At 44.0% G+C, this 13229-nt stretch overlaps 1 protein-coding gene across 1 annotated transcript in view; it reads left to right on the forward strand.

The window, feature by feature from the left end:
- Window positions 1-13229, forward strand: part of LOC138801882 (transmembrane protease serine 9-like) — a 34267-nt gene that overhangs the window by 18955 nt on the left and 2083 nt on the right. Inside the window, exon 13 of the mRNA XM_069984976.1 lies at window positions 5477-5646. Within this exon, the coding sequence (XP_069841077.1) occupies window positions 5477-5646 (170 nt within the window). The remainder of the gene's footprint in view (window positions 1-5476; window positions 5647-13229) is intronic.

A 13229-nucleotide genomic window follows, 5' to 3' on the forward strand; every position in this document is an offset into this window, starting at 1 on the left:
TCAGAAGATCTGAGTACGGTGGCCAGCGGCTCCAAAGTTAAAACAAAAAGGAGTGGGGATAACGGGCATCCCTGTCGGGTTCCATTAAGTATTTGGAACGGAGATGACAGCGATCCATTAACAAAAACTTGTGCTGACGGTGCTGAGAAAATAGCACCTATGGCTTTTTCTATAGGTCCAACGAACCCCAACTTCCGGAGCACCGAGAAGGCATAAGACCAATTAACCCGGTCGAACGCCTTCTCGGCGTCCAACGAGAGAACCAGAGCCTCCTCCCCAGTTTTTTCTAAGTAGTGAACAATATTAATTAGGCGTCTGGTATTCTCTGTACCCTGACGGCCTTTAACAAAGCCGGTTTGGTCATTGTTTATTAATTTAGTCATTATGGGCGCTAAACGTAAAGCAAAAAGTTTTGCATAAATTTTCATATCGCTATTAAGCACCGAAATTGGGCGATAATTTTGTGGAATGTCTGGGGCTTTACCTGGTTTAGGGAGAGTAATTATTAGCGCTCTCTGGTTCTCTATGGGAAATGAACCGCTGTCCACTATACCCAAGTAAAATTTGTGTAAGGTAGGGGATAGGATATTACTAAATGTCTTATAATACATATTTGTAAGTCCGTCAGGACCTGGGGATTTCCCTAATGGAAGTTGTTTTATGACATTGTGTATTTCCGTTATGGTGATGGGTGCATTTAATGTTTTTAATTGTTCCTCAGATAACTGAGGGAGATTAATTTTTTCCAGAAAGGAGTTAATTTCTTCCTTGGTGGGTTTGTGTAAAGATGGGTCTGAATTAAGGTTATATAATTGCGTGTAGTAATCTCTAAATAGGTCAGAGATTTTCTGTGGGTCTATCACTTTGCCCGTACCCGAACTGTCCAACATATATGGAATTTTTGTTTTGAGGTGTTTGGCTTTTAATTGGTTGGCCATTAATTTATTTGCTTTGTTGCCTTGGGAGTAATATCTGATTTTCAATTTCTTCATGTGTTTTTCAAAATCAGATAATAGACAATCCGCTAGTTGTCTTCTAAGCGTAATGAGTTTCTCAAAATGTTGTTTCTCTTGTCGTTTTTTGTTTAGGGATTCAAGTAGCTGTATTTCTTTTAGTATGGTGTTTATTTTTTGTGATTTTTCTTTTTTAATCTGGTGTCCTAATTTAATAAATGTTCCTCTAATATATGCTTTATGAGCGTTCCATATATATGCAGGGTCTATATCATCAGAGGAGTTAATTGAGAAATATTCTATTAGGTCAGATTCAACTATTTGTCTATAGTGAGGATGTGAAAGAATAAAAGAGTTACATCTCCATAGGTACGTTGGCGTAGTTTTGGTGAGTTCATGGATAGATAGAGTGATTGGGGCGTGATCAGACCATGATATGTCCCCTATGGTGGAATCTTTTATTTGATAAAGAGTGTTTCTATCCGTCAGGAATAGATCTATACGTGTATAGCTATTGTGTGAGCAGGAGAAAAAGGTGTAATCTTTTTCGCTGCTGTGTTTGGCTCTCCAAGAGTCAAATAGGTCCTCTTTCCATAGAAAATTACTAAACTCGTGTGAGGAATGGTGGGTCGTGGAGGTAGTATCGAGTTGGGGATCTGGTATCAAGTTAAAGTCCCCACAATATATTACTCTTCCCTGCTGGATTTTAGAAACATGTCTATGAATCTTCTGGATAAACTTAAGTTGGTGGCTATTGGGAGCGTATAGGTTAACCAAGGTGTATATTATATTATTTATGTTACAGACTAAGATTATAAATCTGCCGTCAGGGTCTTTTTCTATCAAAATCGGATTGAATGCAACCGTGTTACGTACTGCGATGCATACACCTCTCGACTTTGAAGAAAAATGCGATTGGTAAATATAGGGGAATTGTGTGTTACGCAATCTGTGGGCGTCCTCTTTCAGCAAGTGGGACTCTTGCACACATATTACGTCACCTCTGAGAGATTTGGCTTCCTTCCATAAATAATTTCTTTTTTGTGGGCTATTTAAGCCTCTGACATTTAAAGATACAATTTTTAGTACCATAAGTAAGAATACCGTGTGATTTTCAATGAGATAGTCTTAGAAGAGAGATGTGGTCTTGAAGTGAGATTATACCAGTTCACCTTCATGAATAATTGCAAGAATCTGAAAAAGAAACTCAAATAAAACAAGTAAAATTTTAGAAAACAGAGGAAGATTATTCCTACATAACGTGGAACAAAAAGATACATGTTGTAAAAGTAACCAAATACAACATCAACGGGGTTCACTATTCACTTTGAAACCGAGAGTCAATAGATGTACTTATAGGTCAAATAGTGCAAGCAGTCCTACTCCAGAACGCTTCAATCGGGATCTCTACGTGATCTGACTCTTTCCCAGGGACCTTCCACACGGGCTGGGTACGCTGAATTTTTTCTGTTCGTGGTCATAGGTATGTCCAGGTTTTTGAAGAATTCTTTTCCTTCTTCAACTGTTTTGATGACAATTGTTTTGTTGTCTCTTTGTATGAGGAGACGTACAGGAAATCCCCATCTGTACATGATGTTATTTTCTCTGAGTGTAGAGGTGATAGGTGAAAGCTGTTTACGAAGTTGTAGTGTGGCTGCGGATAAATCTGCATAGATGGTAATCTTCCTGAATTTATCGGGTAGTTTTGGATTATTTCTCATTGCTTGCATTACCGCTTCCTTAATGTGGAAAAAGTGAATTTTTGCCAATACATCCCTAGGGATGTCAGATGGTAAGAAGCTAGGCTTGGGGATTCTGTGTGCCCTGTCGATAATAAGGTCTCTATTTGAACAGGATGGAATCAGGGTTTTGATGAATTCTTGGATAAATTTGGTGATGTCCCTGGGCAAAATTGATTCCGGAACTCCTGAATTTGATGTTGTTGCGACGGGACCTATCTTCTAGGTCCGCTACCTTCGCTTTAAGTGCAAGAACGTCCTCCTCTAATACTTCATGTGAATCAATGAGATCGTTGTGAGATGATGCAATTTTTTCCATTCCGTTCTCTACTTTATCTAGGCGCTCTTCCACTACTTCCACAGATGTTTGAACAGGTTTCACCATCTCAGCCATGTCTTTTTGCAAAGATTGTCTCAGTGCCAATAACATGTTTCTCATTTTGTCTTCTGTTATAGGTACATTTGTGGTTGATATTTCTAGTAAGGAATCTTTTTGTGTCATGTTTACGTTTTCTTTGTTTTCTTTTTGAGCATCTGACGTCTCAGAGATGTCTTCACTTATTTGCATTCTGGGTTTTTGTTTCAGTGGGCTCTCAGTGTCAGGAGATGATAGTAAAGGAGATTTGTCATTTTGTTTTTGGAGATTGGTGATAATAGTTGTTTCGCTATCGCTGCATGTGTCCGCAGTATTGTTTGAATCATTTTCGAAGTCATGTTGATTTGGAGAGGACGATGGAACTGAGTTACTTCTTCTTCTTAAGGGAACTTCACTGTTGTTAGAGATTTCTGTTCCCACTAAGTTTGGGGAATCTGGTGTTTTAGATACAGCGCCATTATTCTCTTTAGAAGTAGGAGAAGAGAAGTGAAAGTCAATTAATTTTTTCGGCTTTGAGGCCGTTCTAGTTCTCTTCCGTATCATTGTAAGCACCGCTGCGTAAGTTGGTTTAGAGTCCTTATATCGTATTTGTTATTTAATTATAGGCAGTATGATGTAGTAAAGCTGAGAGTTGTTCAGAGGTGTAATACACAATATAGCCACTAGGTGGTGTAATTGCACTTTAGAAGATATGCAGAGTGGTTATAACAGGCTTGCAGGTAATACCCAGTATAGAGGACAGTCCTTTGCTTTATAGTATAATTGCAATGTGGTTGTTCTCAAATTCCAGCTGAAAGTTGAGCAATACTGTTGTTCACTGTGAGGAGATTATTTCTTCCTAGGAGTGTTTATGTACTTTTTTTGTATGGCAAAAGTCTTTATTTAGCCAGGAGTGATAGTTTCTGTCTCTATGTGGCAGCTGCTCACTCACACAGGCAAAGTCTATAATCCAGCAGAGGCTTGGGGTCTATGTGTTATTTAGGGGGGTGCAACAGAGTATCCCCCTTATCTGTGGCTGTTATGCTGGTTGTATGCTGCTTATATATATTTCTGGTCTATGGCCGCCAGACCGGAAGTACGCCGCTGCTCAGTAATGAGGAGAAGATTACCTTATATTCTCCTGAGGTACCTGGACGTTTGTGCAGGGGTTAATGCGGTTTTTGTGGCGGTCCGCTATGTTGTGGAGAGGTCTGTGCCTTCACATACGTTTTTTAATCGTCCGTCCGCGGCCGCCGGACCGGAAGTGCGCTTGTCCTGGATGCGGCCGCTACTCGAGGCCGGGGATGCAGCAGTGCTTGTAGGCCCAAAATATAAAAGTGCCCCAAAATGATCAGGAGCGACCCATAAGGTGTATCTGGGGCCGCTGACAGCGTGGAGAGGTTTTCTGGCTTTAAAAATATTTTATTTGCTGTCCCACGTCGCTTTAAAGTAGCTTTGCCTCTGGAGCTGGTCTAACCTGCAGCCATCAGTCTCGGTAGCCAAGCCACGCCCCCGCAGGAGAGGTTTTCTATGGGGATTTGCTGCTGCTCTGGACAGTTCCTGACATGGACAGAGGTGGCAGCAGAGAGCACTGTGTCAGACTGGAGAGAATACACCACTTCCTGCAGGACATACAACAACTGATAAGCACTGGAAGACTGGAGATTTTTAAATAGAAGTGAATTACAAATCCATATACCTTTCTGACACCAGTTGATTTTAAAGAAAAAATATTTCACCAGAGTACCACTTCAATGACCAAAAAATGGTCGGAATGATCTGGCGCCAATTTAAAGCTTGCATTATGTTTTTTTCCTTCCTAGATGTCAGTCCAAATACAATATCTGTGTTTTTATAGCTTTTCTATTGTTCTACTATTTTCTTTTTTGGCAAATACCTATGATTATGGTTATGTTCACGCAGGGTACGTACAACGGCCGGAAATAACTGACATGTCAATTATTTCTATGGCCGTAGCAAACAACGGCCGCTGTTCAATACATTGTGTGAATAATGTCCGTTGTTTGCAATGACGTCAATACAACCATTTCTGTGTGACAAGAACGGTTGTTGTTTTAGTTAAAGCAACGGCCATTCTTGGCTTAAAAAATACGTAGTGTGAACATAGCCAGAGATTGACCTATTGTGACTCTTAGAACGGTTTTATATAACTATATAATGTAACAAAAAATCAGCAATCCTGTCATTTTTTTTCCTCGCTTTTCTTTTACGCCAATCACAATGCAGGAAAATTTTCTTCCATTTTATCAGATCTGTTGTTTATAGTGACCGGAACTCTCGGTTTCTCGCTCTTCCCATATTACATGGGACCTTATTTTACTTCCTCCAAATCAAATAATCCCTGAGACCGTGTGTAAGAACTCATCATATTAAGGGACTGACTGACTCTTCTCTGATCATTTTCTTAGTGGAATTGCCTGAACCCCTGACCCTTCAGAAGGTTGCGGTACCGCTGATAGACCACCAGACATGTGACCAGTGGTATCACATCAACTACGAAAACAGCAGTTCTGAAATCATAGTGTCCGACACCATGATATGTGCGGGACACAGCTACGGAGGGAAGGACTCCTGTCAGGTGAGACCGAGATGGGTATACATAGAGTAAAGATTGGTGATGAGCGAGCATGCTGGTCCGAGCTTGGTACTGGATCGAGTATTAGGGCACTCAATGGTTCTCGTTACTCGGACGAACATCTCGCGATACTCGAGAAAATCTCATCATCCGTTTCCTGTAAGTTTGGGCGCTATTTCTCAGCCAATAAACATGCAGGACACTCTTTGGTACATCCTGCAATCACGTGGGACCCATACATGTGGATAGCAGCGATCGGTTGGCCAGATCAGATGACCCTGCTATATAAAAAGCGCGGCCGGCAACGCTCGGCTCATATGTATGCTGAAAGCGATTAGGGACAGAGCTGCTGCTGGTCAGGGAGAGCGTTAGGGAGGGAATTAGCATTCCTGTAGGCAGGCAATACTAGCGAAACAACCAAACAGCCCTTGTAAGGGCTTAAAATCTTTATTTTTTTTTGGAGTACTCCAGACTGCTGGCTGGGACTTGCAGTGCAGCTAACACGATTTTAGCAGCACACTGTGGTGACCGGCTGCCAGGGCCGTTTCTAGGTAGTTTTGACTACAGGGCGAATCTTGCTAAAAGCGCCCCCCCCCCTCATCCCCTCTCAAGTGTTGTCGGGGAGGGGGGGAGGGCGTTGTTGCTATGAAGAAGCAGTGTGTGTATTATGGCATTGAGCAGTGTTATTTAACCATTTTCAACTGAAACAAAAAAAAAGTCAGTGACTCACAGGTGACGTCATTTTCCTTTCCCTCTCCATCTGGCCCAGGCCTCCATGATGATTTCTTGCAGCTACAATTCATCTCTTCTAAACCTGCCAGACAAACATCTTAGGCTCCGCACTTCAACAACTTTCCCTTTTTATGACGTCTGGGCTCTGCCCCATAGTAATAACCCCCCCTCCCGTGCTGTCCCTAATAATACCCCCTGTGCTGTCTCTATAGAAATAATCTTCCCTGTGGTCTGCCCCATAGTAATAATCCCCCCCCTGTGCTGTTCTCATAGTAATAATTCCCCCCTGTGCTCTGTCCCCATAGTAATAATCCCCCCTGTGCTGCCCTCATAGTAATAATCCCCACTGTGCTCAGTCCCCATAGTAATAATCCCCCTGTGCTCTACCCATAGTAATAACCCCCCTGTGCTTTGCCCAATAGTAAAAATCTCCCCCCCCCATGTTCTGCCCCATAGTAATAATCCCACCTTCCATGTTCTGCTCCATAGTAATAATCCCCCTACAATGTTCTGCCCCATAGTAATACCCCCCCATGTTCTGCCCATAGTATTATTCCCCCCTCCCATGTTCTGCCACATAGTAATAACCCCCCTACAATGTTCTGCCCCATAGTAACCCCCACCCATGTTCTGCCCCATAGTATTAATTCCCCCTCCCATGTTCTGCCCCATAGTAATAATCCCCCTACAATGTTCTGCCCCATAGTATTAATCCCCCCTCCCATGTTCTGCCATATAATAAATAATCCCCCCTCCCATGTTCTGCCATATAATAATAATCCCCCCTCCCATGTTCTGCCATATAATAATAATCCCCCCTCCCATGTTCTGCCATATAATAATAATCCCCCTCCCATGTTCTGCCATATAGTAATAATCTCTCCCCCCCCCCATGTTCTGCTCCTTAGTGATACCCTTCATTGCCGATCACAACACAAAAAAAAAACACATTATACTCACCTTCTTGCATACAGCGGGTCCCTCTCTCATCAGATCTTCTCTTCTGGCCTGCCAGGAGCCACTCCTGCCTCCCCGCCCGCCAGCCACATTATCTGCCTCCCCCGACCGCAGCTCCTGCCTCCCCGCCCGCCGGCCACATTATCTGCCTCCCCCGCCCGACCGCAGCTCCTGCCTCTCCGCGCGCCGGCCGCATGATCTGCGCAGATTGCCGGACTGCAGCTCCTCCCCGGCCCATCACCTGACAGCAGGCCGCCGCCCCCGAACACATCTTCTCTATCCTCAAGCAGGCGAATTACGTCATATCACGGCGCCTGCTGGAGGATAGAGAAGATGTGTTCGGGGGCGGCGGCCTGCTGTCAGGTGATGGGCCGGGGAGGAGCTGCAGTCCGGCAATCTGCGCAGATCATGCGGCCGGCACGCGGAGAGGCAGGAGCTGCGGTCGGGCGGGGGAGGCAGATAATGTGGCCGGCGGGCGCGGAGGCAGGAGCTGCGGTCATGCGGGGGAGGCAGATCTTGTGGCCGCTGGGCGCGGAGGCAGATAATGTGGCCGGCGGGAGGGCTGGCGGCCGGCGGGGGCGTGCGCAGCTGGGTGAGGTCTGGGAAGGTGCCACCAGCGCCCCCTAGCTGTCGGCGCCCTGTGCGGTCGCCTGGCCCGCCCGCCGCTAGAAACTGCCCTGCCGGCTGCTTGCAGAAAGGGGACAGCAGGTGGTGCATACACCCCCCTAAGAAATCCTCAGTACTATTACATTTTTTTGTGGCTGGTGCTGCTGCTATTGTACATTGTATTGCTGTGATTTGTAGTACACCTGCAGAGAACTTCACTGCTCATTGTCCTGTGTAACAGGTGACATACACCATATACCACCACTTACACACAGACTATATGACAACCTTCAAAAACTAGTGTGACCAGTATCTTTTCTTATTTCTTCATTTCTTCGTGCAGCAATATCCAAGTTCACTGCTAATTGCCCACTGTAAGAGGGTGGCATACAGTATATAGCTGCAGTTACCCACATATTGTATTTGACATCTTCCAAAAACTAGTCTGACCAGTATATTTTAAGAGGAAGAGGGGTGGGCAGAGGGAGAAGCAGGGCCAGAGCAAGAAGATCAGCAACTGTTTCACAGAGTCAAACTTCCATGGCCAGGCCTAGATGTTGGCAAGTCTGGAGGTTCTTTAAAGAAAGTGCAGATGACCGACGGACTGTAGTGTGCAACGTGTGCCACGCCAGGATCAGCAGGGGAGCCACCACTACCAGCCTAACCACTACCAGCATGCGCAGGCATATGAGTGCTAAACACCCCACTCAGTGGAACCAAGGCCGTTCAGTGACTGCAAGTCGCACCCCTGCTCTTTCCCCTGTGTCAGGTGCTGGCTCTGTCAGTCCCCCCCACACAGGCCCCAGGCACGAGCGCCTCCCACCCTACACGCACCCCTTCACCTCCACTATGCTCCAGACCCTCCAGCAAGGTGTCCAAGCGCAGCGTTCAACTGTCACTACAACAAACCTTTGACTTCCCATTTGACACCACTAGCGCCAGAGGACGTAGTTCTGTGTGCCAAAAAGCGGAAGAGAGGAGCGGTGAAGCAGGCAGCTTGTCAAGGGGCAGGGGAACACTCTCCAAGGCCTTTAACAGTTTCATGGAACCCCAACAAGACTATGTCACCCGTTCCCAGTCTAGATAGAGTAGGGGGGAGGCCTTCAGAAAGATGGTGAGAGAATACCTTGCTGACCATACCAACGTATACAATCTGTGGGTAACTGCAGCTATATAGTATATGCCACCCTCTTACACAGGGCAATTAGCAGTGAGCTTGGATGTGACTGCAGTAAGAAATGAAGAAATAGGAAAATATACTCGTCACACTAGTTTTAGGAGGTTGTCGTATAAAATCTGTGGGAAACTGCAGCTATATAGTATATGCCACCCTCTTACACTGGGCAATCAGCAGTGAGCTTGGATGTGACTCACCGCTTCTCTCCACCGCTGATTTTATTTTGAGCTTGAGTTGGACTTGGAGGTGCTGGGCTGCCCTGCCGCTAGCATGTTGTCAGAGCATCATCACTGATAAGCGCACCCGCCTGCCAACTGACAGCGCTGACAGGTTGACATTAATAAAAATGAACAAAACCTGGATTTCACCTGAATTCAACTCCCCACCCGGGGAAAGCAGCTCAACATGAGGATTCTTTGTATATCCTCTCCTCCTCCTCTTTCTCCTCCAATTCTCAGCCAACAGCCAATTCTTGTTCCGCCATGCTGTGTCTGGCATAATTGTTGAGAGGCTCACCTGCTACCGCTTCTACCTTGGCCACTCTGTCCTCACCGCCATGCTGTGTCAGGCCTAATTTTTAAAAGAATAAATGTGAACAGCGCTCCATAGTGTAGTATCCAAGGTAAAGGGTGAGAGCCTTCAGAATAAACAGAGGACTCTCACCTAATCGTGTTGTGCAAATGCAAGGCACAACGCTCGGTAAAGGTATAAGTTGGACCGCAGCCACTCCCAGCAACCAAAAAATGGGTACTAAAATTGGAATTGTTACATTTTAGGCCTAATTTTTGGGAGATTCCACGCCAGCCTCATCTAAAGGCCGGTAAAGGCCACTTTATGGTGTTTTTTTATGTTGAATTTCAATTTTCAAATCACACCGCAGACATTCACTCCCTAGCTTCTTCTCGCAACTTACGGGGGCCTCAGGGTACACCACTGTTGAGACTGCAGCAGTGTGAACAGGTGATCACGTAGAGAGAACATACAAACTTCATACAGATGTTGTCCTTGGTGGGATTGGAACCCAGGACCCCAGCGCTGCGAGCTTGCAGTGCTAACCACCGAACCACTCAAATTCAAATTTAAACTCAAATTCAAACTCAAACTCAAATCAGTGGTCGGGAGAAGTGGTGAGTCACATGATACAGGGAAAATTACCCCAACTGCTAAAGTAATCAGGGGGTTTCATGCCCCAGCCCAGGTCAGTCTAGTAACTTAAAAAGACAAGTTATCAAGGGGGGAGGAGGGGAGCAGTCAGCTTGTCAGGCACTGGCAGGGGAAACACTCTCAAAGGACTTTGACCCTCAAAATGACCTTCAGGCCTTTGACCGTGGTTGCATGTGCCTTGCCCATCTTGGTCTGGCTCAGTACTATTATCCTGAGGTTGACCACCAGGCTGTTGCCCAGAATTTGGCATAATGGTGCATTTAGGCAGCCTCAGAGGCATCCATACATGCTGCCCCTGCTGTTTCCTGTCCATTTCTGTTGTGTTTCCATTATTTTCTGAGGTTGACAGGTTTTCATGCAACCTTCCCTGGCCGAGCTTGGGTCCCCTGCAAAAATGCTTTTTTGGCGATTTGTTTTTAAGGGGAATTTAAATAATGTGGTTGTGTTTTGTCACCAAAATAACAGCCGCAAAATGGCCAAAAAAAGACCCTGAGATACATTTACTAAGGAGTCTAATGTGTGCAACTATTCTAATGGGGATTGGTGTGTATTTTGTTCCAATATATTGTGACTGATTTATTAACATGTAGCACTGACATAGTAAATGTATCTAAGTAAAAAGAAGCAAAAAAAACAAAAATTGTGCAAGCATATTCACCTGGTACTGACCAGACGTAGGCCTGCACCTGTTTGTGGGCGCTAATTCTGGATTATCCGAACTTTTGGGTGAATACCCAAAAGAGGCAGATTAGAAAAAAAGATGCATCTAAAAAATATTTGCCTATCGATTACTCGAAAAACCTAATTATTACCTAAAAATAGGCGCAAACCTTTTGATAAATTTCCCCCATTGTGAGAAAATAGTCTATAGCTTGGAAAAATGAACTTAGTTTACTTTGTATTTCAGTCAGCCACACACTGCCTCCTATATACAGGAATATAACTACTATAATACTACTCCTATACAGTATACAGGAATATAACTACTATAATACTGCTCCTATATACAGGAATATACTACTATAATACTGCCCCTATATACAAGAATATAACTACTATAATACTGCTCCTATATACAGGAATATAACTACTATAATACTACTCCTATACAGTATACAGGAATATAACTACTATAATACTGCTCCTATATACAGAAATATAACTACTATAATACTGCCCCTATATACAGGAATATAACTACTATAATACTGCTCCTATATACAGGAATATAACTACTATAATACTACTCCTATACAGTATACAGGAATATAACTACTATAATACTGCTCCTATATACAGGAATATAACTACTATAATACTGCCCCTATATACAGGAATATAACTACTATAATACTGCTCCTATAGACAGGAATATAACTACTATAATACTGCTCCTATATACAGGAATATAACTACTATAATACTGCCTCCTATATACAGGAATATAACTACTATAATACTACTCCTATACAGTATACAGGAATATAACTACTATAATACTGCTCCTATATACAGGAATATAACTACTATAATACTGCCCCTATATACAGGAATATAACTACTATAATACTGCTCCTATATACAGGAATATAACTACTATAATACTGCCCCTATATACAGGAATATAACTACTATAATACTGCCCCTTATATACAGGGATATAACTACTATAATACTGCTCCTATATACAGGAATATAACTACTATAATACTGCTCCTATATACAGGAGTATAACTACTATAATACTGCTCCTATATACAGGAATATAACTACTATAATACTGCCCCCTATATACAGGAATATAACTACTATAATACTGCTCCTATATACAGGAATATAACTACTATAATACTGCTCCTATATACAGGAATATAACTACTATAATAATGCTCCTATATACAGGAATATAACTACTATAATACTGCTCCTATATACAGGAATATAACTACTATAATACTGCTCCTATATACAGGTATATAACTACTATAATACTCCTTCCTATATACAGGAATATAACTACTATAATACTGCTCCTATATACAGGGATATAACTACTATAATACTGCTCCTATATACAGGAATATAACTACTATAATGCGGTTCAGGGAAGAAACAGAGTGCTGCACCTCACACATATGGCTGATACTAGTGCCGCTTGGCTAAATAAAAAACACATCAGAATTTTGTGTATGAATTGATCAAGCCATACTGCCCCATGTACCTCGTGCCGGTATCTGATACACATGGGTCCCTACACTAAGTCCACACCGTGCCAGTCAGTGGCCACCAACCCCGCAGGCGTGCACAGTCAGGGAACGGGGCCCATGGGACGGCCTGCGACCCCTATGCCACAGGACCAGACCCAAAAACACCACACCAGAACCCGGCCAGCACCGCCGGCGGAGAAGGTCGCCCCCAAACAGCACAAAGGAGTCTGAACAGCTAGCACTCCTTTATAAGACCCACATGACCAAAATTAGCAGGATATGTCTGTGCTCACATGTCTGGACCTTATGTCTTCCCCATTCTGTGAGAGCAGCAATGGTAAGTGTAATACCATATCCATACTTGTGTCGTTTGGGGGCAGCCTTCCCCGCCGGTGGTGCTGGCTGGGTTTTGGTGGGGCTTTTTGGGTCTGGTCCTGTGACATTGGGGTTGCAGGGCCGTTCCATGGCCTCCCTTCCCTGCATGTGCACGCTTTGCGGGGTTGGCGGTCGCTGACCGACACGGTGTGGAGTTAGCGTAGGGACCCGTGTGGACCAGAGGACCTGCGCGGGGGTACACGGGGCAATATGGCTTGATCAATTCATATACAGACACTCTGGTGTTGATTTTTAATATAGGCCTAGCGGCATTAGTATCAGCCATAGATGGGATGTGCAGCCGTTCCATTCTCTCCAGTTCGTGTATTATAGTAGTTATATTTCCTGTATATAGGAGCAGTATTATA

The sequence above is a fragment of the Dendropsophus ebraccatus genome, chromosome 9 (assembly GCF_027789765.1).
Source record: "Dendropsophus ebraccatus isolate aDenEbr1 chromosome 9, aDenEbr1.pat, whole genome shotgun sequence".
NCBI classification, from domain to species: Eukaryota; Metazoa; Chordata; class Amphibia; order Anura; family Hylidae; genus Dendropsophus; species Dendropsophus ebraccatus.